This window comes from Amblyomma mixtum, chromosome 3, assembly GCF_055824585.1.
Source record: "Amblyomma mixtum isolate Tamu chromosome 3, ASM5582458v1, whole genome shotgun sequence".
Taxonomy (NCBI): Eukaryota; Metazoa; Arthropoda; class Arachnida; order Ixodida; family Ixodidae; genus Amblyomma; species Amblyomma mixtum.
The window spans coordinates 97,151,011-97,176,431 of record NC_143014.1 but is presented as its reverse complement, the minus strand read 5'-3'; the positions used below and the strand labels follow the sequence as shown (position 1 = coordinate 97,176,431).

At 44.0% G+C, this 25,421-nt stretch overlaps 1 protein-coding gene across 3 annotated transcripts in view; it reads left to right on the top strand.

Moving 5' to 3' along the window:
• The window catches only part of LOC149351071 (protein arginine N-methyltransferase 7-like), a 63,610-nt gene that overhangs the window by 14,905 nt on the left and 23,284 nt on the right, over nt 1-25,421 (top strand). For all 3 annotated transcript variants that reach the window (XM_089580275.1, XM_089580277.1, XM_089580276.1), the window contains 2 exons: nt 4,317-4,549; nt 15,294-15,477. In XM_089580275.1, coding sequence (XP_089436401.1) covers nt 4,317-4,549; nt 15,294-15,477 — 417 coding nt within the window. The remainder of the gene's footprint in view (nt 1-4,316; nt 4,550-15,293; nt 15,478-25,421) is intronic.

Below are 25,421 nucleotides of genomic sequence, written 5' to 3'. Positions count from 1 at the left end.
GCTGCTGACTCGAAAGACGCGGGTTCGATCCCGGACGCGGTGGCTGAATTTCGATGGAGGCGAAATTCTAGAGGCTCGTGTACTGTGCGATGTCAGTGCACGTTAAAGAACCCCAGGTGGCCAAAATTTACGGAGCCCTTCACTACGGCGTCCCTCATAGCCTGAGTTGCTTTGGGACATTAAACCCCAATAAACCAAACCAGTGTTTATATGGCTTCTAAACTATTACTTACGGGAGTGCCGTTTTCTTTGTTTTTGAGACTTTCTCCTCTCAGCACTGGAATGGTGTTGGAAGCTACAAGGGCACATACAATGCAGCATGTATACCGCTGCCGATGTGCCGCGTGGGATGCACCTGACATTTGGCCAGCCATGTGGCATCCTGCTATGTCTTCATTTATTATTTTCGGTGGTGCACTCCTTTTTTTTTTTAAGCAAGAAAGCAAGCAGTGGTGGCACATTATTTCACTTGACTTTTGTGGTGTAACAGTGTGACTCCCTAATGGCTTGGAAGAATGCTGAACAAACAGGTGGATGTGGGTGGGTTTAAAACACTCGCTGTCTGTGAACAATTCTGCACTGCAGTGCAAGTAAGTATTTCAACCAGCAGTAGTTACACCTCACCCTTGGTTGGCATGCTCAAAACATGTAGAAACTTCTGTAGCTGTTATAATGGTCAGGTTCTGTCACTTTGTACCTCAAAGAGGCTCAGTTATGACTATTACCTCTATTCATGAAGGCTGTGTTATCACAGCACAATAACAGAAGTGTGGAGAATTTCTTGCATTATTGCAGTGACTTGTGCCATAAGTAGAGGCTGGATTTTTCTGTTTTAAGTCGGGGAGAAAAAAAATGATACAAGTATGCCAGATTAATTTCTTGGTATTCAGTTTAAACCTGTAAAAGTCAGTATCCTTGACATGCACGCCACAGCTAACTGGCTAGTGAGTAGGAGTTGCGTTCAGTCAGAGGAAACAATGGGAGGTTTTGAACGTAGTTAAACCGAGTAGACATGCGAAAACATGTTTAGCCTGGTTGGCTCATAGTCTTGCTTTGCTGGGCCGTCGGCACATCTGGTGACGATATTAGGCTTGGGTTAAGCTCAGATCGAGGTTAAGCTGATCTGATCTGTTCACTTCGCCAATGGAAGTTAGTGAGACGACGATGTGCAATGCACAGTGCGAGAGGGTGTTGCAGTTTAACACGAGACATGATTGGCTGTGAAGATAGCATAGTGCCTTCGTGCAGTGGCCAGCAAAGCTGATCTGTTCGCGTCGCTGTGGGTTCGAAACCCAGTTGCAGCAATATTTATTTTATATCTGCATGGGCTGTGACTATGCTAGGTTTTGCCTAGGTCACCTTCACGGTCAAGCTTCACACAAACTCTGTGAGCAGGTTAGATGTGAAGTAGTGCTTTCGCACAAAAAAATTGGTGCACGTACGTAAGCCAAGGACATAGTAAAATGGTGCTATTGGTGGGTTAAGTAGTGTGGTTGTATGTATTGACGCATCTCCATGACCTCAGACACCCACTGATGCAGACAGGGAGACTCCATCTTTTGCCGAACAAAACAAAACACATTGAACACACAAGACTCAGATTTTTGAAATACGCCAGAGAAGCAGGAACGTAAAATTGCGCAACAGCAGAGTGAGTGCAGTGCAACTATAGGTGTCCCTAGCCAATTCGTTTTTAAAGTATTTTTGAATTACTGTTATAGCATTCATTTCACTGTCGATACATGCTAACAATGAAAAACTAAACTGATTATGAAAGCGGGCGAAAAAATTTTTTCCTTGAAACACGGTATCACACTTACTTTAATTTTTCGGTAAATATATGTTTATTTGCTCTTGCAGTACTCACTTTTTGCTGCATTGTTTATGGGCTCTATGATAGAACCCAGAGATGTCAAGATAGAATTTGAGGGTAGTGGAAAAAATATCCCGAGAAAAATGAGGACAAGAACACAGAAGCAACGCTGTGACTTGTCGTATTTCTTGCATTATTATTTTTTCTAGTAAAGACACTAGCGCAGCCAACAGACTTTTCCTGGCGATAGTGCAGAATACTCTCGCGAGATTGCTGGTTACACTTGAATCCTTGCTTTATGTGCCGTCTTGACCTCTTGTCTTTTTGCACTCTGTGTGAAAGCCACTGAGTTGGGGGTAAGTTGCTGCACCATATACTAGGACATGCGGTCCCTATGGGGCAGTCGGAGATATTTTTCTGGATGCATGCTGTGTTAGGAGACATTTAGTTTGATATATTTATTTTAGTAGGTTGAGCCTTTATAAAGCCGGTAGTGTTTGAAACACTTAATGATTCATAGCTTGAAAACAACAAGGACAAGCTGCAGCAGCAACATGAGTACTCTCTGGCTGCTGAAGGTTGATTGAAGGAACATGGACACTTTAAACAGTAATTGCAAAATGAGAAATGAATGACCATTCACAGAACTGACTGCAGGTGCAGCACTTGTGTGCATGAGCGTGTTTAGGGATGTGCGACCTAGGAACTCCAGCTCTTTTCTTTAGGGGCCACAAACGTGGCTTGCAGGAGTGCTCATGAGTCTTTCAGTGCGGTATTGTTTTGAAAATTTTTCAAGTATGTTAGCTTATGTGCTTTGTGTTACAATAGTATTTCAAGGCAGTGACGACAACTGAGAACAAGTCTTGTCTTTAAATAAAATGTCTAATTGGAGATGTTTTGACACAATCTCCTCCTTGGCCATTGTTCAGTCCTCCTGCAAGATGTGCAGTGGATACCTCTGGTGTCCTAACTTCTGTGTGTGAACTGGCTTTCCTTGATCATGGCGACATGATGAGTTTTGCACAAAACTGCCATACTTATAGACTGTTGTCTTGCTTGCTATTGCTATTTCTTGTTTCATCTTACTAGTTCTTGTGCAAAGTGTTCATTCTCAGTAAACCTACTGCAATACTACTAGTGTTGCCTCAAAATTTTCTGCTTGTTATTATCATGTTCTAAATGATGGATGGCTATAAGTTCATAGAGGTAGTTTTTGCTTTTTGGTGTCTTGTGGCGGACAGAAGTCTTAGGGACGCACAATAGTTAGTGATCTATGTGCATAGATGTGATACGTGCCAGCAAACATCTGATTTAACTTGCTTAACTTAGAGAACGTGGTTTCTACTTGCTCCTCTGCAATTGTGGCCTCGAGTCGGAGGCAGGTGAAAAAGCTAAGCAGATCAGTTGGTGCTTACGTGTCTTGGAGCCTTATGCCCCCAATAGCACTTGAATACCTACATTTGCATTGCTGGTGCATGGTGATGATGATGACTTCGTAAAAGTTGTGCACTGCAGCTGTTGTGAGGAAGGCATGTTGGTAGCAAGATGTTAATGCTTTCATGTGCTGTTTTGTGATCAGCTTTATTTGCCAGTTTTCTGTGTTCCATTATTCAGGGAAATTTTCTTGTTCCCTTTGTTTGCTTTGCTTTTAATGTGTTAAATTGTGTGAAGGAAGATTGCTGGGACAGTTGGTCCGTGACTGACACTAGAAAAGACCACGCAACACAGGACAAAAAAAAGTAATGATACTGATATGTCTGTGTGTTTTGTTCTTTTCTTGCAAAATTATTGCTTGGTATACTTTCTTTTTTAATTCAGAAAGAAATGAGGGCTATGCACGGGAAAATTTATGTATGTGCTGGGTGTACTTGTGTCTTTTATTTTCCAACCCGCAAAGTCAATTGTAACTTTCTTGTCTGTGCCAGAACAAAGCCCTAACTTTAATCAACTGCCTTTTAGAATCCATCTGTGGTGTATATGCTAAGTAACCGTTTTGTACGGTGTTCTTGATAGCCTAGCGGACTGCCATGGGTGGAACTAATTTGTGTGAACACTCGAAGAGTGCAATGTGTGCCCGTCAGGCTACCTTCCATCGTGCGCCAATCCAACCTAGACAGGGAAGGCAAATACTTTTTTGTTGATTCAGTCATTGATGGCTATGAAAGCTTATGAGAGTTTTTGAAATTCATGAACCCTTGGTTAATTAGCTCTGAGAGAAATTGGTAGTCACTTGCAAGTATAGCTACTCAGGGAAGGGGGGGGTCACTTGGTAGCACTTTTTTTTTTTTAGTTAAGAACAGCAGCATAGCAAAAAAAGTAATTGGCATACATCATCTCATTCAAAAGCGAAATCAATGGCTTTTCACACTTATTTATCACTGAATGTTTAAATTCCAGCAAGAGCTCAATGCATGGTCATGTGCTGCTGATATTTATGCAGTTTTGTAGTATACAGGTTAGTTTTGCATTCTTAGCTTATCACTCTCTTCCCTTCTCCTTGCAGCCAACTTGTGTTGTTGTGCCCCATGCTGCAACAGTGTATGCGCAAGTGGTGCATTCACCGTTCTTGAGAAGCCACCGGACACTGAATTCTATCTGCGTGAGCCCTGAGCTCCAAATCAAAGTTCCTCAGTCGGTGCAGTCTTGTCCTGGGACATCAGCAGTGCATGACATTCAGCTTAACCAGCTGCAGGAATCTGACTTTGTTTCGGTCACTGAACCACTGCCCATATTTAGGTGAGTAAATGTCTTGTGTGGCATGTTTATGCATTGAAAAATTTTTAAAATGTCTGTCTCTTTGTCCACGCTTAATCGTGAAGTGTGACCAAATGAAATCAGTGCCTTTCGTAGTTTGATTCATTGCCTTCTGTGGATGGTGGCTGTAATGGGAAGTTGTGTTAGGCCTGAGGGTTGAGATGAAATAGGTGCTTTTTGCAGTTTAATTGAGTGCCTTTGGATAGTGGCTGGCGTGGGAAGTTTTGTTGGGCCTGGAATGCCCATTGCTTCTGTAATATTTACATGCCAGCAGTTGCTTGCTAAGTTTTATGTGTGCCTTGAAATCGGCAGTAAGATCCTCAGAACATTGTCATATACAGTAGACTTCCGTTAAGACGAATTCATGGATAAAATGAACAGTGTAACCATTAGGTTATTTTCCATAGGACTCAATGTAAGGAAAATCCGTTTCGTGTGTTCTTCAGTTAAGACTAACTTTCGCTGCACCGTGCTACGGCACTCTCAGTGTGTCCTCGCGACAGTGTCAAGGAAAGAAAAAAAATGTGTGAAATGCTTCCACGCAAGGAAGCCCACCCCTACAAGATAACTTCTGCACACCTTCATTAAAAAACTGCAGGGAAGCCATCTTGCGGGAGCATGGTTTCTTGTCTGTGCATAAAAAGCAGTGCACCATCGTTCCTGTGCTGGCGCATAGATCTGACATGGTCAGATCTCTGTGTCGCATGCGTGTCATGTGCTGCGTGTTGCTTCCCACAGACTGAAAAGGCTCCGAAAGCACCGCCAAGCGGCGCTACTGCTCCTTTAACTGCTCCTGACGCAGAGCACCATCTCTGGCAGAAAAATAGAAACTGGAGATACCCACTTTGCGCTTTCTTCTTTTGCCGCCGCATTCCATCTCTCATCCATTCATGTGCAAAACTTTCACGCTGCATCTGCAGTGCGTCGCAATGTACCGTCTGCAGTACGACTTCAAGAAGATCTGCCAACTTGACAGCTATTTTGGAAAGTGGGCTTGATTGAAGGTGGAAAGCTCGTTAATCGGGTCTACTCTGTGGAGCAGACGATTGACAATGATGAAGCATAATTGAGTGAGAAATGCGGTTTAGGAGTCTGTGATCACATCGTTTACGTGATTTACCTCAAGATAAATCTGTCATTTTGTTATATGCTCAAAATACCGAATGTCCTATAAGCACTGCGAAACGAAGTAGCACACTAGATCGACGTTTTCCGTTGTCGCATACGAGGAGCAGCTTCTGTTGTTTTGATTTGGCATCTTGAAGAAGTAATCGTGTACTGTCAGAGGTGAAAGTTTCAAAAAAAATTCTCCACATTTGTGGTATATTATCCACTGAAAACCCTGGGAAAGGTACAAGACACGTGTGCTTCATCCGGTGGAAAATCATCGCTGACTTGTCCGCGAGACAGCTGAGCTTTAAGCGCTGCAAGGCTAGGTGCATTGCTCACCTCACTATTTCGGTACTCACACCATGCTTGCACTTGAGTTGTGTGAGAATACCGGCATTACAGATATAAAACTTGCTGCACAAATGCAGTATTCAGTGCAAGTAGTGCCGAACCATAGGCGCCGCCTCCTGTGCCCTGGCTGGATTGAAGTGCGCGTTGCCATTGCCGCCAAACCGGCAGCGCGTATTCCCAGTCGGCTACGGCTTGCTGCCAGGGGAGAGCTTGACTTGAGGGGTGACAAAACATGAACTTGGAACCGCTCCTTGACTTGGGGCTTAGAAACTCGGGGGCCACTTTTTCAGATGATGTGATGTTGGAACACGCATTATCGCAGCGCAGAGATGGCGAGATATCAGCATCGCATGCATTGTCTATGCAGCAGAAGGAATGAGGTAGAGAGAGACTTGGATTGAGATGGAAAGTAAAATACAGGAGAAAAACGCACAGAAATAGCAGTCGCTATTGGATGCAGGGAGAAAAAATTAGCCGATGATTACCCTGCTGCTGTGGTATTTGAACTTCAGGTGACCACATATGGAACGGAGTGCCAAACGGAGCAGGCCCTGGGTTTCCACTTGGGCAGTGTGCACAGTGGTCCACCTCCGATGAGCCTTGTCTCAGGCGAATGGCCAGAGAGCTTTTCTATAGACCATTTTACTGAAGTCAAGCTGCGAAGGAGGAACATACTCTCTAACCCCATAGATTTGGCATCAACAGCCATTTCTGGTTCCGTCGGTACATTGTTAACAGTCTCGAGTGCGCTGTGCAGTCACACTCTTATGCATTGCAGAGCAGCCTTTTTTGGCACTCTTTTGCCGTTAAAAGGTTTATATCCCTTTATTAATGTCGTTCTCAGTGGCTAGGTTGTCGGGACAATACTGTTTGATCATGGAATGCACGAATAATCAAAAGAAGTGTGAAGTGGATCACCGAGAGTGCATGCGGAAAGCATACGACACTCCCAATGTGGTCGCAACATGCTTCTGCTACACTGCTTTCCTGCCGACCTGGAATTAAATTGCCATTAGACATCTTGCTTAAACAAGAAAGTCTTTGTACCAGTTACGAACTCTCAGATATGTCCATCCCATTTCATGGCTGACAGGCGCACAGAAGGAAATTCGGTACCCATGTTGAACCTGTGATACAAGTGCAGTGCAAGTGATTTTTAAACTTTGGTTGCGTCGCATGCTGTTTAAGAAGTTGTTTCGCTACAGTGAAATTTACTGAGATCTTGTCATAACAGTGGTGGTAAATTTACCTCCGTTTGGCATTAAATTTGGCCAGATTATTAGTGGTATGATCTCGGTCCTGCACCAAGACCAACGCATAGTGGACAGGTCTGCACTGAACGTTGCTATTACATTACGGGCATAATATGGGCACTGCAAATTTCAGGCTACTCCTTGACGTTACTCACCAATTCAAAGACTTCCAGCCGATGTATGTATGATTAGCCATCTGGAAAAAAGAATTAAATCGGGATTGTGCAATGAATGCAGCACTAATGTTATAAGTGGGACAACACGTTCAGCATCTCGGCACTAGTGATTGTTCCCATAGTACACTCATACGCTCGTAACCTGACTTCGGTACCCAGTCCCAGTGCTTGTTTCTGACTAAATTCATTTATATAGGAGACTTTCTGCGGCTACCGCTCAGCGCGATCACCGACTTCATTCAGGGCGAGATGCAAAAATTCCCACTGAATACCCCAAAATGGGCGAAGCAGATCAGCAGCCCAGTTCTTTGGCATAGCCCCGGAGGTAAAATGCACGACGTACGGTTTTACTTCCACAGGGACGGGACAAACCTTATAAACAATGGCAAACAATACGCACGTGACACGACCTGCTTAAATCGAAATCCTTTCATGCAATATGAAGGTAGCTCACTTTTAAGTCATGACAGGCACCATCGAGAGATATAAACATGAAACAGGATGCACCGGGCAATGATCGACGTGTGATGCAGCTATGCTGCGGAGAGCCATGGTGCACGAACATCGCGTGGTCGGTAGCTGTGCATACAGTTCTTTCTCTTTATGGCTGTGTAAACAGTTGCAATTACAAATGCAGTTACAGTTCATAACTCGATACATGTGCCCCACAAAATATAAAACATAGACCTCTCAGTAGCAAGCGGAGCACCTCCCTTTGGCGTCGCGCTGGCCACTGCTGCAGCTTGCAGGCCCTTCCGCCGTGCAGTAATGACACTCTTTGGTTCACTTACACGAAACCAGCCATATTCTCAGTCCATGAACACCACAAAACACCATACTGCCAATCAGCGTGGACAAGCAATTCTCAGTAGCCGCTGCACCAACGCTGCATGCACCATTTTGCGTACTATGCCTTGGTGCCCGTGCCGCCGGCACATACCAGAGGAGATGTGGCGCTGCATGCGCCGAGTTCGAGGCTGTTTTCCTCCTCACTACAAAAAATGGCGTATACCTTTCACACTGCTGCCGTTCCCTCCTTCTCCACTTTACACCTCATGCTCTCTTGACTATCACCGTAGTCTGAGAGAGCCGGCGGCACTCTCTGCAAGCTTCATAGCTGCCGACCGTCTCATAGTGGTGCGATCTCTGGCAAGTGACGTACAGTAATCCCTCATTATAACGAAGTCAGAGGGATGGCGAAAAAATTCGTTATAAGCGATAAAAGCTAAAGCAGTCGAGATTTAATTGCGCCACAACTGCGAGGAAGCTGGCGGATGACGCCGCGCCGTGTCCGCCAGCTGCGGCGGTTGCTAGGCAACGGCTCAAGGTCGGTCTCTGTGCCTCTTCGGAGCACTGCCACAGCGCAATCGCAAGTTCGTGGCCAGTGTAGCTTTCGCTACAAAATTTGCTCGTAGCACATTTGTTACTTCTACCAGCAACTCAGTATTGGTCAGCGATCCTCAAAGATAACAGTTTTCAAATTTCTTATACCAGAGTTTATTATCTATGTCAAGAACAAGCTTTAGCTCATTTTTGTGATCCAAACGGGATCCAGGCTGATTGACAGGCTGGTAGGCTCGGCTTACTTCACGCTCGAACACGAAACTAGAAAGCAGCCATGCTACCACAAAGTCTGCCTCCTAGATTCGAGCAACGACAGCATGCCTGTGCAAGAGTGGAGCTTTCGGCAACGACGCCACCTGCAGGAACACCGGGTGACAAAGCGAGCGTGTCGAGACCGGCCTTGGGCAGGCCGGCCCGGCTCAAAGGAGCGCGCCCTACATCATCATGACACTGCCGCTGTGCGCGCTCGCATTGGCTCCCACTTCCCATTGTTGCGTTTGCCGCGAGCGGCCCGCCGTTGACATCTAGCAGGTTGGACGCAGGCGGCGAGCTGCGATCGGACGCTGCGGTGAATTGCGCCCGCTTTTCGCACACGTGTCCCCGCCGTAACAAAAAAATTCAGTCACCCTACCACGCATTTAGACCGTTTGTCTAGTCGCATGGCGCGAATCGAGCATGACCGGCCACTTTTCTGCATCCAAGACACCGCGATTTTCTGGCATCGCGAAGCGCGAGGAAAACTTTATTTTCATGTGGATTCTGTCACGGCGAACACTAGGAATGCGCTTCCGACAGAGATTAACGGTTCGGGCGCGCTGCACCATGGAATTTGGCCCCGCTGAGAAGGGACACTCAGCACTCTCTTGGTGCCATTACTAGGCAGGTCATCGATCGTGGGTTTGGTACTTTTGTGGCCTGTTCTATGCCTGCATGAGTCTAATTCGTCGGCAGTATTAATTTGGCACTGCATGCGCAAAGGGTCGCCACCACGGCGGCGATGCCTTTGCTCGCCACTTCGCTCTAAGTGGGTCAAGATCTTCGTGCGCTTCGAGTAATGAAGCTTAAAATGCATGTGTTGGGGTCAGGACTGGAAGAAATTTCGAATAGAGCGATAGTTCGAGTAAAGCGATTTCGTTATAACGAGGGATTACTCTATACTTTAACGGTGACATCAGCAGCGAGGAGATGATGGTATGTACAGTCAGGCCCACGTATAAAAATACTGATTATAACAATATATTGGGTATAACAATGGTCAATCATGGCACCATCAGCTTTACCATGTGTTCTATGGTAAAATAAACTGCTTATAGCAATGCTGTCAAGGCACAGTATTGGTTATAACAATTAAATATGGTAATTGAGTGTCAATCATTTTAGAAAAAAAAACAAGGAAATGCTACAACCACACCAGCAAAACCATGCTTACAACACAAAAGCGTGCGCGTGTGGGGCTGACCAATGGGCTAAGCCGGCGTAGCGACACCACGAAAGCAAAAGGCCCATGCAGAAAAGAAATTGGGGAGCATGGTAGGGAGCCTTGGTGGAGCAGTCCATTATTAATGTTCGGGAGGGGTGCGCCACTCGCAGAAAAAAATGCGCCGACGCGTTTTTCTTTGTTTTTACACTCTGAGCTGCGGCTGACACTGGCAGCGCGTATGTTGTCCCATCTTCCTCTGTTCTTCGTTAACTTCCCCAGGGTCCCCTCTTCACAAATTTCCCGTGTCCCAGGGGCAGGCGTCATCGTGTCAGGCGAGCTGCTGCATTGTTGCATTGGCTACGCGCGCCATGCGTACCCCCAATCAGTTGGTGCAGTTCACGTGCGTGCAGCCAGCGCGGTTTTTCTCTTGTCAACTGTCACCGCACCCTCACTTCTGCATGCTTCTTGAATTTCCCTTAAGAATCACTTGCACAAAGCCGTCTTGATTCCTCTGACGTGGAGGTGAACGAAACTCCCGCTGGCGCAGTGATGGCGGTGCTTTGGTCATCGGTGTACAGCGAACATTTTTCCGGTCCCTTGAAGTTCTAATTACCAATCTTTTACAGGCATTAGAACAATCAAACCCCTCTGGGTATTTACTGTCAATAAATGCTCTGAAGTTTGTCATCTTTTCTTTTTTTCGGCACAACCCTGTTATAACAATTATTGGTTATAACAATGGTATTTCCATGGCACTTGAATATTGTTATAAGTGGGCTTGACTGTATATGCTATTCTTCTCTACTCTTCACTATGCCGCCATTTCCTCGTTTCACACATTACTCCTTGCGTTCTCTTTACTCTGCACCCTGTTAGGCCAATGAGGCAAGCCGTCCAACCCAGGAACAGCACCTAAGAACTGTGCTCTAGAAGAGAGGGCGGAAAAGAAAAAAGAAAACTAGACCAGTGCTATCTTAAAGTAGGATAACAATTGCTCTTTTCATGCTTTGTCTTCAGCTCACTTCATGCATAGTGCATATAAATGGCCTATTGCAGTTGCCCCTTTCACTGTGAAACCATTTTATTAATTATTTTCATTTAGCATATATTTGGACATGCTTAACATGCTCACTTGTCTTTTTTAGAACTTTTGTTACTATGAACTTCTGATAAGAGGAAGAGATTTTCTGGTCCCTTCAAGTTCATCTTAAAGGGAATGAATGTAGTGTAAACCGTACCTCAAGGGAGTTATTTATCGGGTACTGCCAGCCTCAGTGCGAGGTCTTGGGCAAGAAAGCAATGAAAGAGTGTAAAACAAAACCAAAAATGTATGCACAAAATATGAAAAAAAATTTATCTTTGACAAAAATAAAAGAGCCGATCAGTGATTGTACAGTGTGCAACATTTAAGCACAAAAGTAAGGATTTACAACTTTTCAATAAAGGCAAAAAGAAGAGAAAGAAAAAAGACGTCAACGCACTGTACAAGTTTCCACGCATGACAAAACTAGGCACCATTCACAGCATTGACTCTGCACCTGAGTTAAGCGCAAACAGTGGCGATTACATATGGTGGTTACATTACATACTACAGTTAAGGGATAACTGGTAGCTTCGCTATTGCATTCAAGAATGAAGTAACGCTGGGGGATGACACAGCGTCAGCGTGCAGGGCATTCCAGTTGGGTGCTGTAAAAGGGAAGAATGATTTTGGAAAAGCAGTTGTTTTGCATGAAAATTTTCTTACTTTTTTTTACTATGGGGTGACCTTGTCATTCATGAGTTCACAGGTTCGACACATGAGTCTTTGTACCTAGGCAGTTGTGGAAACGCTGATAGAATAATATTAACCTTTCGTGGGAACGCCTGACTTCTCGGGATTGCAAGTTTGAGCTTTGTAGGAGGGCTGAACAGGGCCTACTGTAAGTGTTGGAAATGAACCTACTTGATTTTCTTTGCACCTTTTTTAGCGTAGTAATATTTGTTATTGTGTGTGGGTCCCATACAGAAGCCACATGATCTAGTTGTGTTCTGCGTAAAAATGCAAGCATTTGCATTGCCTTTTTTTTTATGCATTCAGTGTGTTCATTCCGCTTCATGTCAGAGGTAATTATAATTCTTAAATACTTTTAGCTGTTGATGAGAGATGTGCAGTCAGTGATACAAAAAATGAAAGATAGGACATATTTTTTGCACGTAGCTCTCATTGCAACGGTTTTTTTTAGGATTAATATTCACCTGCCAAATGCAACACCAGGACTGTATTTTATCTAGGCAATTATTTAAATTAAAATGGTCATTAGGGTCATTGATGACATGATATAGGATGCAGTCATCTATGAGAAGTCTTATCTGAATGGGTATATTTCCATGTCATTAATAAATACTAAAAAAAGAAAAGGGCCTAGAATGGAACTTGAGATACGCATGTATAAAAAGCTTGAACCATCTACAGAAACGCTTTAGTATCTGTCGGAAAGATGTGCCTGAAGCCACACAAGTAGAGAATTGTTTTTTAGGATCAGTTTTAATTTTGTAGGTAACCTCGGATGATGGGAGAGACAGTCAAATGCTTTTTTCGAAATCCAGAAATGTAATATCTGTTTGACTATGATCATCAAGAGCACGTGCTAGCTAGGTCATGAACGGTCTCAAATAATGTGGTGGTTGAAAGGCCTTTCCGGAAACCGTATTGACATGGGTTGATTATATTGTTTCTGGGAAAGTTCAAATATGTTTAAATGTTGTGTGTTGAAGTACCTTTGTGCATGTACAGAACGAGATAGGCCTGTATGATGACACCAGTAACTTGTTAGATTTGGGTATGGGAATTATTTTTGGATTTTTCCATTCATTCAGGACTACACCGCATGACAGTGATTTAGTGTGTATAAGTGTTTTAGATAATTGGTTCCATTCAACATACCAGACAAGAAATGTTTTAGGAATGGTGTCAGTTCTGGAGGAATTTTTGTTGTATCTGAACTCAGCACCAGTGACAAAACACCTCCTTCGGAAATATGAATGTCTTCTAAAGGTGATGTGCCATGAAGTGATGGGAAGCAAGGAGTGATTCTATCATCGCTTGTGAACACCGAGCTGAAGTAGAAGTTTAACGCTTATGCTATTTCTCCTTTGGCCGTTGTGTTTGTATTGCTTATGGAAAGGCTAAATGAACATTTCTGTTTTGGTGCTAATGTGACGCCAGAGCTTTCTGGGGGATGAAGCAAGAAAATTCTTTAAGGACGCACTCTGATAATAATCTTAAGGTTTTGTGATTTTGGTTTCCAGCTGCATATGCAGCCTGTGCGTCTTATCTGCGCTGTTGCCTGATGGGTGTAGCTTGTGCTGCTTTCTGGCTTTATTCAGCCTGTGTCCCAGCCGAATAATTTCTTTTGCCATCCAGGGGTTAGAGTTTCGCAGTACTGTTTGCTTGCATGAAACGAAATTGCGTATGCATTTCGTTTGCGTATGCACCTCTCTGAAAAAATGCCACAGGTAATCCACAGAGTGTTCAGTAGATTCGTGAAAAGAAGCAAACTCAGAAAATCTTTTATCCAAGGCATCCAAAATTTTATTAATGTCACGGGAAAAAACAAGAACCCTTCGTTTTTTGTTCTGAGGTTTTGTGGTGAAATTCATTGCATATTCAGAGATACCATTTTATGGTCACCGCATGATTCCATTAATAACAAGAAAAAGGTCTAGAATTGAGCTGCTATCGCGTTAAGGTCAAGTTGGTTCTTTCGCCAGTTGCGTTAAGTTGTGCAGTAAAACAAGGTTGACAAGTGACTCTGAAGCCCTGCAGAGCAGATCCAGGAAATCCTGAGCCCAGTTTACTGATGGTGTATTGAAGTCTACAGCAAGCTACAAATTGCAAGAGTGATTTCTGTATTGGCACAAGAGTGATTTCTATATTGGCACAGGAGCTTGTTTATGTTAGATTAAAGATTTAGTTGTTGCAATGAAATGGAATATGTATGTACTTTTGGCATCAAGTGAAATCTGAGCAAGAAAAGGTGAAAGTTTTATTTGAGGGAGACTAAATGTTTGTGTACTCACCATGGTGGCTGAGTGGTTAGGGCACTTTGCTGCTGAGGTCGAGAGTTTTGGTTCAGTCCTATCTGTGGCGGCCATTTATTGATACAGGTGAAACGCAAAACGCCCTTGTGCTGTGCGATGTTAGTGTTGCTTAAAGAACCTCTGGCAGTCGAAATTAGTCTGGAGCCCTCCGCTACAGCATTGCTGATAGCCCATGTGCTGCTTTGGAATGTTAAACCCCGTATATGGCACCAGGAGTTCGTATGGCTAATTATCGCTTCTGAAGCATCACGACTGCTCTGCAAAACTGATAATAAATTGCTTTTATAATTCTTCTTCTCCTGTCATTATTTTAATACTTTTGCATTTGTGTTTAGATTGTTGCATTAACTTTTCATTTGGTGCTTATAGTTGCAAGCTGAGCTTTAGGAGTTACAAAGATTTTACTACACATTTGCAACAGAATGAGAGATGTTTTTTCCTTTTCGTATTGTTTTGTTCTTTTTTTTTTCTGTTTGCATTCACCTGCCATTGTTGAGTTTACTTGCCTAGTTGAATTGCTGAGCTGTGCAAAATTTTTTGGTTGAGGTGGAAAGTTCATTTTTAGTACATCCAGTAGTACGCATGCCCACATGCATGCTTGCATGTTGGCAGAATTTTATTCAGTAGGCTACTGCAAAGATTTTCCTCCTTTTCTATTTGCTCATGCCAACACATTCTTGTTTTTTCTAGCTCTCATTTGTGTCATTGTTAATTGCCCTTCTAAGCTTTTTGAGAGTTTATGAAGTTCTGTACTGTTATTTAATCATTTTGATTTCTTCCTGAGGAAAAGTTTCTCAGCGTCCTGAAAAAAAAATATTCCTTGGATGCCACTCTGGAAACACAAGAGGGTGCCTGTTAGTGGCACCATTGTGTGTTTCCATGTGAATGAGTATTAGTGTGGATGTTCTGATTCTAATGTTCAAGGGCTGATTTACATCTGACGCTTATTACGCCTTGGTGACATTTATTGATGCTTTATTTGTGTTCAGGTTTGACTTCACAGATGCCAAGACAATGCCGTGTGAGGATTTCACTGTTTGCCCCACAAAAGCAACCAATCGTGGCACTGGCCATGCTGTGCTGATGTGGTGGGAACTTGACATGAACCGCAGTGGCACCACCAGTTTGTCTTGTGCTCCATACTGGGCACACCCTGCTGGTAAAAGTGCGCCGGTAAGTCTACATGACAGCCTCTCATGTCTTCAATCTAGACTATATCAATTTAAGCTGGAACAGTCTTGTGTGTAATTAATTAGGCTATGGGCATCTCATTAATTGTGATGGCACTTGTGGTTTACCTCAAAGTGACTTTGGCATTGGTTTGAAAATGAGGAACCAATGAGGAGGAGAGTAGAAGGTAGCATAAGCAGGAGAGCTGATGTTAGAGGCATAGATGAGATCAGTAACATATGGCAGCAATCTGAATTGCTGAAATGTAAAGGGGGGAAGCCATTTTGGAATGACATACGAAGTCACTGCACTGGGTTGTTTTCATGCCTCTCCGAGGATTGAGAGCAATAGATTGTGCACTGCAGCAGACTTGCTTTTCAAGCACAAGCTGTTGTTTGTTGAGACAGAGGAATGCCAACAGGCCAGGGAGCTGTACAAAGTCATGAATGGTATGGTATGGCATGTTTACATGGGCTCCGGAAAATGCCAGAGTGGGGCACTCCTAATCAGTTTCACCTCCTAGGGCATTTTTTAAGGTGCACTGGCACAGCACAGCACGTCGGGGATGTTTGCATGTAGTTTGCATTATGTTCAAGAGGTGAAATGCGACATGGTGGTTTGCAAAATGGATGAAGAGCTACTTAACCTGTAATGGGAGCAAGATGCCAGGCTAGCATACACAACCCGCAGAATGTAAGTTGTATAGCAGCTATGACTATAACACAGGCAAGATGCTACATTTCATCTGCATTTCATCTGGTGTGCTGTCCCAGTTGACTAAGTAGGATCGTAGATGTGAAATTGAAGATTGAAATTTGGCACTTAAAGGTTGAAATTAGGCCTTTTGATTGATATGTGGTTAACATCAAATCCTGTGAAAGCTAAGCTCTCAAAGCAGGCTTGGATGTTCTTAATAGTGCAAGAAACATGTGAAGGATATTACATATTGTAGCGTGCAACGCCAAAAAGAACACCAGCGCAGAGACGAAAAACCTGCGGCGGTCCCTCAGTGGTTCGAGCGCGCGCGCGAGAGCCAACTAACTTCTTCCTCTTCTAGTGCATGCACTACTTCTGTCTCTTCGAATGCATGTATCAATATGAAGATCAGCAAGCATAAAAAGAAAAGTGTGTTGAATGTAGTAAGCTACCTTTTAGCATGGTGACTCATGTTCTGTTATATACAGTTCATCCCGGATATGTCGTAACTTGAAGAGGATTGCAAAATAGTTCGATATATCGATAATCCGTTATATTAAACTTGCAACATAGACGCTTATCTGTAAAGCACGAGGGTAATCACAAAAGTAAGGTCTCCAAAGCGCTGGGGCTGCAAGGAAACTGTTCGCACTGCTGCTGGCCACCTTGCTGGGTTCATTGCTCCCCCCTCTCTCAAACAGTCCACAGCTCAGCCACCTGGAAAACTCAGTCTTAGCTTTGCTGCCGTTTATGATGGAGCTCTTATTTGGTGCTACCGCCAGGTGTAAAGTTTGCACAGTTATTTGGTTTTTGAACGGATAAGGCTTTCAGCTTATCAAAATTTATTGTGAATTGATGGAACTTGTTCATAGATGTAAAAGATGTCCGCAAGTTGCGTAGATAGTTTACAGCTGATCGCAGTGTAATTGGCGACGAAGAAAGCGGGAGACCATCAATTTCCAATGAGAGACTTGCGAAGATTGAAGAATCATGCATGATTATCGGAGGACCACTCTTGATGGCCTGCCTCTGCACGTTGATTCCTTAGGTATCTCGAAGGAGTTTGACTTTCTGAGGTTTCTCAGTAGATTGTGAAGGTTTCTGTCTTAGGATTTTGACTGCAAAGTTGGAATATCGGAAGGCGCACGCAAGGTTGGTCCCGCGAATGCTCACAGCAGAACCATGTCAGCAGTGCGATGACTGTTCCTGCTAATTTCTACGGCGCAGTGCAGAGGAAAAGGGCAATTTTTGTATTCAACGGTTACAGGTAACGAACCCTAAGTATTCCTATCATACCTGTGATCAAACAGTAAGCATGTGAGGGGCGGCATTCCTCTTCATCCGAGCCGAGAAACTTCAAGCGCCGTGCTCCCTAAAATCATGATAACAGTGTTTTGAGATCAAAAGGAGGCACTGTTGGTCAACTTTATTGATTCAGAGAAGAGGAATGTTGAGCAAGGGCGTAAGCTTTCTCCATGATAACATTTGCTCCCACGTCACCCGTCAAACCGTCTGTCTCCTGCAACAGCTTGGATGGAACACCATCACCTACCTACTATATAGTTGGGAGTTGGAACTCTGACTTAAACTTCTTTCCTGTGTTGAGAGAACATTTGGCTGGAAAGCGTTTTGGCGACGTTGATGAGGTGAAAGATGAGGTCCAACGCTGCAATGACACGGCGGAGAGCTGGTATGGCATGGGCATTCAAAAGCTGCCCCAATGGCTGCAAAAATGTATTGCCCGAAATGATTATTATTTAGAAAAACAAAGGAATGCTCAAACATTAAAATGATGTATCAATCAGTTATTGAAAATAAGCTTTCCTGTCTGTTTCCAAAACGACCATAGACCTTATTTTTGGGATCACTCTTGTAGAAGCCTGATTAGGTGGCGGATGCGCTTCTTGCAGCGATGTGCTGGCAGCTCACCACTTGCTGGCTGTCACTAGGCCTAGCTCACGCCGCACTGAAGCTGCAGTGGAAATTGCTCTGGAACCAGCCACTGCCTATTACAAGAGGTCTAATCCTGTTACCAGTACATTATGAAGACATTAATTTCTGTTTAAATTGAGGTACAATTGGTTTCTGCAGCCTGTGCAGCAGCATGCAAAGCCACTGCAAGTTTTTGGACAGCTAAGTTGGCTTCAACGCATGACAGCTGGTGTACTGAGTGCCGGCTTTTGTGCATGGCATCGGTGTCGCGTTTATTAAAATAGGCACGCCATACTGAAGGCACGCATTATTGTGAGGCACACCCGCAACCACACCCAACGCTCTCCTCGTATTGAGGTACGTCTTTACATGGCTAGCATTGACAGTAGGTGTCCAAGGCTGTGATTGCTGACCTGGCTGCACTCGCAAAAAGTGATCGCAGGTTGGCCTTGCCATTGCATATATCCAGTGTTCTGCTGTATGGCAGTTTGATAAAGGCGAACAGTAGTGCTACATTTTTGCATAGGTTTTCAAGGGTGTGTTTTGACTGTTAAATATAAACAATAATTTGATATATGCGGGATCGACTGGAATAGAGTGGAGAGCTGAGTGTGTTGATACATAGTTAATGAGTAAAACCAGTGGAAGGGACACAGACACAGTGAAGCAGACAGGACAGTGCTGGACTTTCAACTGACAGTATTTCAATGAAAATCACTTATATGCTCTTCAGCATTAAAACCTCAGATGCGCACACATGACAGTGGGCATGAAAAAAACAAAATTACAAAAGAGGAAAGGTGCCGGTCACATCGCTTCAATACACATTGACGACTGCTCTAAAAAGTTCGGACAGGTTCACTGATGTGTCACTAATGCATGCATTTACTGTTTTCAATGATGCGATGTGCGTCGTTAAGATTTCATGCTGGCTTCTTATTTTTCCATGCCCAAGAATGATTTGTGCTTCATGATGTTGTGGAGTGAAAGTGCACTTTTACCATGTGAGCACACATCAGAGCTTGTCAGAAGGTGGTTGTGAGATGTATCATCTTTGTTTTAAATTGGTATTTGCTTTTTTTTATTGCCATAATCACTCTTTGCAATGCGTTTTTTCATGTGCATGTGTGTCTGCAAATAAAACAGTCGAACAAAGGCAGCCCTGGTGAGACAGAGACAGCATCGCACTTGCATGCATCCAGCATGTCTCTCATTGGAAGTGTTGTATTAGCATAGAAACTGGTGAAGCCTATGTTGCATACTAAATATGCTTGCTTTCAAATGATCACTTGGGTTAACAAAACACTCGCACGACTGTTACGAGCCTGTAACTCAAATGCTTGAGTGTAAGCTGTGGTTTGAAAGCAGTTTTTTTAAGCATTTTAGGTTTGACGGTTTTCGTTACATTAAAGGGTCCCGAAAAGGGTGTTGGAGGTTGGCTATAGAATGCTTGCATTATATATAGTGCGGACCACTGAGCGTTGATGCTGCGTACAGGACCTCAAAGCGAGGCGATAATTTACAGTATGTTTGTAAAAATTGCTGCTTCCGCACCTCGTGACGACCAGCAGTGCCAGGTTTGGACGCGTCATGTAGCGCTTTTTATTTGAGCAGGGGAGGGCTGTCATATTGGTTCGCCGTGCTCTTTCAGCCCCCGAGGTAACGGGCTCAAATCCTGTCCATTGCAGCTGCATTTTGATGGAAGCGAGATTCAAAAACGCCCTCATGCTATGCAATGTCAGTGAATGTTCAAGTACCCCATGTGGCCTAAACTAATCCGGAACCCTCCACTACAGCGTCTCCCACTACAGTGTCCCCTGATATGATGTTAATGCATCATATATTAACACAAGAGCATTAATAGTGTCTCTCGTTCAGCGAAGAAACGGCCATAGTTGTTACCATAGGCATCATGTCAAGAAAATAGGGATTGGTCTAGAGTGACATTACATCACAACCACATGGATTCGTGCGGGTAATTCAAACTTCCCATAATGATCACACAGTACAATAGTAGTGACGTCACTACACAATTCTCCCCGCAGGGGGGCGTCTAAGTGAGTGGCGACACCACGGGGTATCCCGAGCATCCGCAGGGACATCCCCGCAGGGGGATGATGGTGAGCAATGCGTCACCACGGACCCGAGCATCCGCGCTTAGCCGTGCGTGGCATCGCCGTGTCCGGGGAAAAGGGGATCCTGGTGGTTGAGCCGATGCCGAGCGTTTGGACCTTTAAGGCCCCTCGGCGGAGGCAACACACCACTTTGGCCCCACCTTCCTGTAGACGTCACATCCGGCCTGACCCAACCGGGGGAAATCGGCAGTCGCCTTTTCCTGTCCTCCCCTCTATCTTTCACTTTCCTATCTCTTTCTTACAACTCTCCTGTCTCCTGTTCACTTCTTAGATTTTCCTTTTTTTTTTCCTGGCGGCTAGGGTTAACCTTGTGTGGCCAACCAACCTGTGTTACGCCATATTTGGTTATAGTTAGGGTGTACAGCTGGCGTGGGCAGGACTTGCGTGCAAGTTCCTGTCCCGTCCCCTTGTTGGGCTCCATGGTGGGTGGCTGGCACCGTGGCCGAACAATACACATATCTTATGGCTCCCCCTTCCCAACAAAATGATCGCCCTCCGAAAAGAGTGCGGACCGATGTGACAGCCCAGTTCCTCCAGAAATCCAAAGAAATTTTCCTAAAATTTCATGTTGTGCACTGTGAAGAGACAGAAATAACTGCCAGAACAATATCCCCATTCTGGGTTGAAAAAAGCCTAACCGATGCCTTGGGCACGGGCTACAAGCTGAAAAAAAAATGCCTAGTGGAGACCTTCTGCTAGAGCTTAAAGACAGTACCCAACATTCAAAACTATCTACCATAACGTCAATTGGGGAAACCCCAGTGTCAATAACTGCGCATAGATCCCTAAACACAGTCCGAGGTGTAATCTCTGAAGCCGACTTCCTCAAGCTAACTGAACAAGAAATGCTCGAAGGTCTCAAGGACCACAATGTCATCAATGTCTACCGCATCAAAATCAGGAAAGACAACAAAGAAATACCAACCAAGCATCTAGTCCTCACTTTCAACTCAAGCACACTCCCAGAAGCAATAGAGGTTGGCTATCTAAAAATAAACGTCCGCCACTACATCCCAAACCCGCGACGGTGTTACAACTGCCAGCAATATGGTCATGGCTCACAGAGCTGCCGTGGCCGCAAAACATGCACGAAATGCGCCTCACATGAACACATCTCTGAGAACTGTGAAGCAGCACCGTACTGCGCCAACTGTGAAGGAGATCACGCCGCTTACTCAAGATCTTGCCCAACATGGAAAACCGAAAAAGAAGTAATCACTCTCAAAACAAAGGAAAACATTTCATTCAGAGAAGCACGTCAACGACTTTCACATACCATTGGCACGTTCTCCTTCAGTGCAAAATCAACATTCGCCGATGTGGTGTGTTGGGGCGGGGCACCACACCGGCCATTGGCAGCTGCCCAGGCCACACACAGTGAGCGTGCGGCAGGGCCATCTGTGCCCCCGGCAGACGCGGCGAAAGCTGCCCTGCCATTTCTTGAAAAGGGCTTGCCCGCCCGCGAGTCGGCAGCCCCAAAGACTTCCCCTAGTCGGGGGAGGTCTGCATCTCGCACAGCCGCGGCTTCTTCGTGGCACTCCAGCGCCTCCCGTGAGGCAATGGACACATCCCCCAGCACATCCACAATGCAGGGGCGGCACAGCTCACTTGAGCGTGCCAAAAAACCGAAAACTCAAATTACAGGCCCCAATAAACCGGGAGCCTAAGTCTTTTACCCTATTTCCCCAAAGTAATAAAAACGGCATTCCTAATTCATTGGAACTGCCGAGGTCTGTTGAATAATTACAGCGATGTAAAGGAAATGTTAAACTCATTCTCTCCTGTAGCTTTATGCTTACAGGAAACAAACTTAGGACCTCAACATAAGAATATTTTGAAAAGATATAAAGTCTTCCGCTGTGATAGAGAGCACTCAAGTCGGCTCTCTGGAGGTGTCGCTATTATTGTACAGAGTGGTGTTGCGACTCACGAAGCGAAACTTAAAACTAGATTTGAAGCTGTTGCAGTTACTGTTGTACATTTCAAAACAATAACAATATGTTCTATATACCTCGAGCCACACCTAACAGTCATACTACATGATCTCAAAGCACTTTTTAAACAGCTGCCAGAGCCATACCTAGTTGTTGGAGATTTTAATGCCCATTCTGGTTTTTGGGGAAGTGAAAAAACATACTAGAGGTCATATTCTAGAGGATTTTATTTTGTCCAACAATATCTGCCTGCTCAATACAGGAAAACCCACGTACTGCTCTCCAAGATCTGGAAAAATGAGCTGCATAGACCTTTCTTTTAGTTCACCATCTGTTTTTATCAATTTTAGATGGGATGTCCTGAATAATCCCCTCGGAAGTGATCACCTTCCTGTGGTAATTAACTTATCATCACCACCATCAATCATCCCAAGTAAACCACGTCGTTGGAAGCTACACGCAGCTAACTGGGAGCTATTTCGGGAAAAGGTCTCTCTTGATAAAATATTTAAGATAATCTTAGTATTGAAGAACTGAACGAAGCGTTTACATTTTGTATCATTGCTGCGGCCCGTCTTGCTATTCCACAATCCTCAGGAGTTGTTCGACAGCACCACAAAGAGTGGTATAACAAAGAATGTAGAGAGGCGAAAAAGAAGCAGAATAAAGCCTGGGGAATATTTCGCAGGTACTCAACACACGAGAATCTCGTTAATTTTAAAAAGGCAAGAGCAAATCCACGGCATATCCGTTGAAATGCTGAGAAAGCGTCCTGGAAAAACGATAACATCCATAAACAGTTCAATTGCATTCAAGAAAATGGAGGAGCAAGTCCATAAATTAAATGGCAGCTTTTCTCCTTTCACGATTCCTTTCCTTACAGCTCCTGATAGACAAACAAATATACAGGAACAAGCTAACATCCTAGGCGAATATTTCTCAACAGTTTCTAGTTCTGTACACTACACTGAATCATTTTTAAAATATAAAAACACAGCTGAAAAATACAGACTTCCAACAAGCGGTTGCGCAAATGAACCATTCAATAGCTTAATTACAATCAAAGAAATAAACAGAGTTCTATCTGCTGGCAAGCAGACTGCTCCTGGCCCTGATGAAATACATTACCAAATGCTGGCACATCTTTCCCAACCTTCTGTTGAAGCTCTTTTGAAATTTTTTAACAAAATTTGGACGCTAGGAAGAATTCCAGAAGCCTGGAAGAAAGCCATAATAGTACCGTTCCTGAAACCGGAAAACAGCCTACATCCCCCTCCAGTTATAGACCAATAGCTCTTACCAGCTGCCTTTCCAAGTCTTTTGAAAGTATTCTGAATATCCGGTTAACCTTTGTGCTTGATTCTCGTGAGCTCCTTGACATTCATCAGTGTGGTTATAGAAAGGCATGCTCAACAACAGACCATTTAGTTCGCCTCGAAAATACTGTCCGAGAAGCTTTCATACATAAACAGCACTGTCTTGCTGTCTTCTTCAATCTCGAAAAGGCATATGACACAACTTGGAGGTTCGGGATACTCTGCGACCTAGCAGAACTTGGCATCCGCAGAAGGATGCTGAACTGCCTAAGCGATTTTCTATCCAACCGTTCCTTTCATGTACGCCTAGGTTCAACCATCTCAAAGAAGTTTGTTCAGGAGAATGGGGTACCACAGGGGTGTGTTTTAAGTACAACTCTCTTTGTCGTAAAAATGAATTCTTTAGCAAAAATAATCCCAAAATCAATAATGTACTCAGTTTATGTTGACGATCTTCAAATAGCCTGCACGTCAACAAGCATATCAACATGCGAAAGACAAGTACAGTTGGCAGTAAATAAACTAACGGCATGGGCAGACAGAAACGGATTCCAGTTCTCTCCTCAGAAAACAGTGGCCATAATGTTCTCTCTCAAACGAGGCCTACAATCCGACGCACTCATACACCTGAACAATACACACCTGCCCGTAAAATGTGAACACAAATTTCTAGGCGTAACCTGTGACAAAAAACTAACTTTCCTTCCTCATATAAATGCACTGAAAAAGAAAGCCTCCTGATCACTTAACATAATCAAAGTATTGTCACGAAAACATTGGGGGGCCGACAGGACATGCCTTTTAAAAATTTACCGCTCTGTAGTACGTTCTATCCTTGATTATGGATGTATAGTGTATGGGTCAGCGAGACCATCATACCTTAACGACTGGATCCAGTACATAACTTAGGTTTGCGTCTTTCTACTGGTGCATACAGGACATCACCCACAAACAGTTATTACGTAGAAACCAACGAACCATCACTTACAGACCGAAAAACCATGCTCACATGCTCATACATTTTAAAAATCCGCTCGCTGCCCAAACATCTATGTTACCCCATAGTCACAAATTGCCCATCAAGAACATTGTTTAACAACAAACCGCTAGCTATAAGGCCACTCCTTCTGCGTTTTGAAGAGTTGTGCCAAAACCTCAGTGTACTAGACGCATTACCTGCCATTGCTCGAAGACGAGATCCACTGCTTCCATGGTACAATTTTCCTGAAATCTGTGATCTCACCCTTACACAGTTTCGTAAAAAGCAAACCTCACAACAACATATAATACAAGAATTCCTTGCGCTCGAAAAAAAGTACCGTAGTTTTACAGATTTATACACTGATGGATCAAAAACGGATGTTTACGTAGAAAGCGCAGTGGTACGAGGGAATTCAGAGAAAACAGTACGACTTCCATAGAGTGCATCCATCTTCACTGCAGAAAGTTACGCAGTGTGTGTGGCCATAGAAAAAATAGTAAACGAGAACCTCCCAAACAGTATTATTTACACAGACTCCTTAAGCGTACTCACAGCTCTCCACTCTGGAAACGCAATCACTCCTATACTTGGTGACATCATACACAAAATATTAACAGCCACAGCTCGAGGACAAAACAAAACTTTGCTTGGTCCCGAGTCATGTAGGAATAAAAGGCAATGAGAGAGCAGATTTGTGTGCTGCTAAAGCTCGTGGCATGGAAATAAAAAAAAGTAGATATACCTTTTAATGATTGCATGAAATTAGTAGAAAGGAAACTAAAGAGAAAATGGCAGTCTGCTTGGAACAGTGAAGTAAATAACAAATTACACTTGGTAAAACCTGTCTTACGTGAATTTAAATCGTGTGTGCACCAGGAACGTTGCAAAGAAGTAATCCTATGCCGTCTCCGAATAGGCCACACACACCTTCGCACAACTTCCTACTAACCAA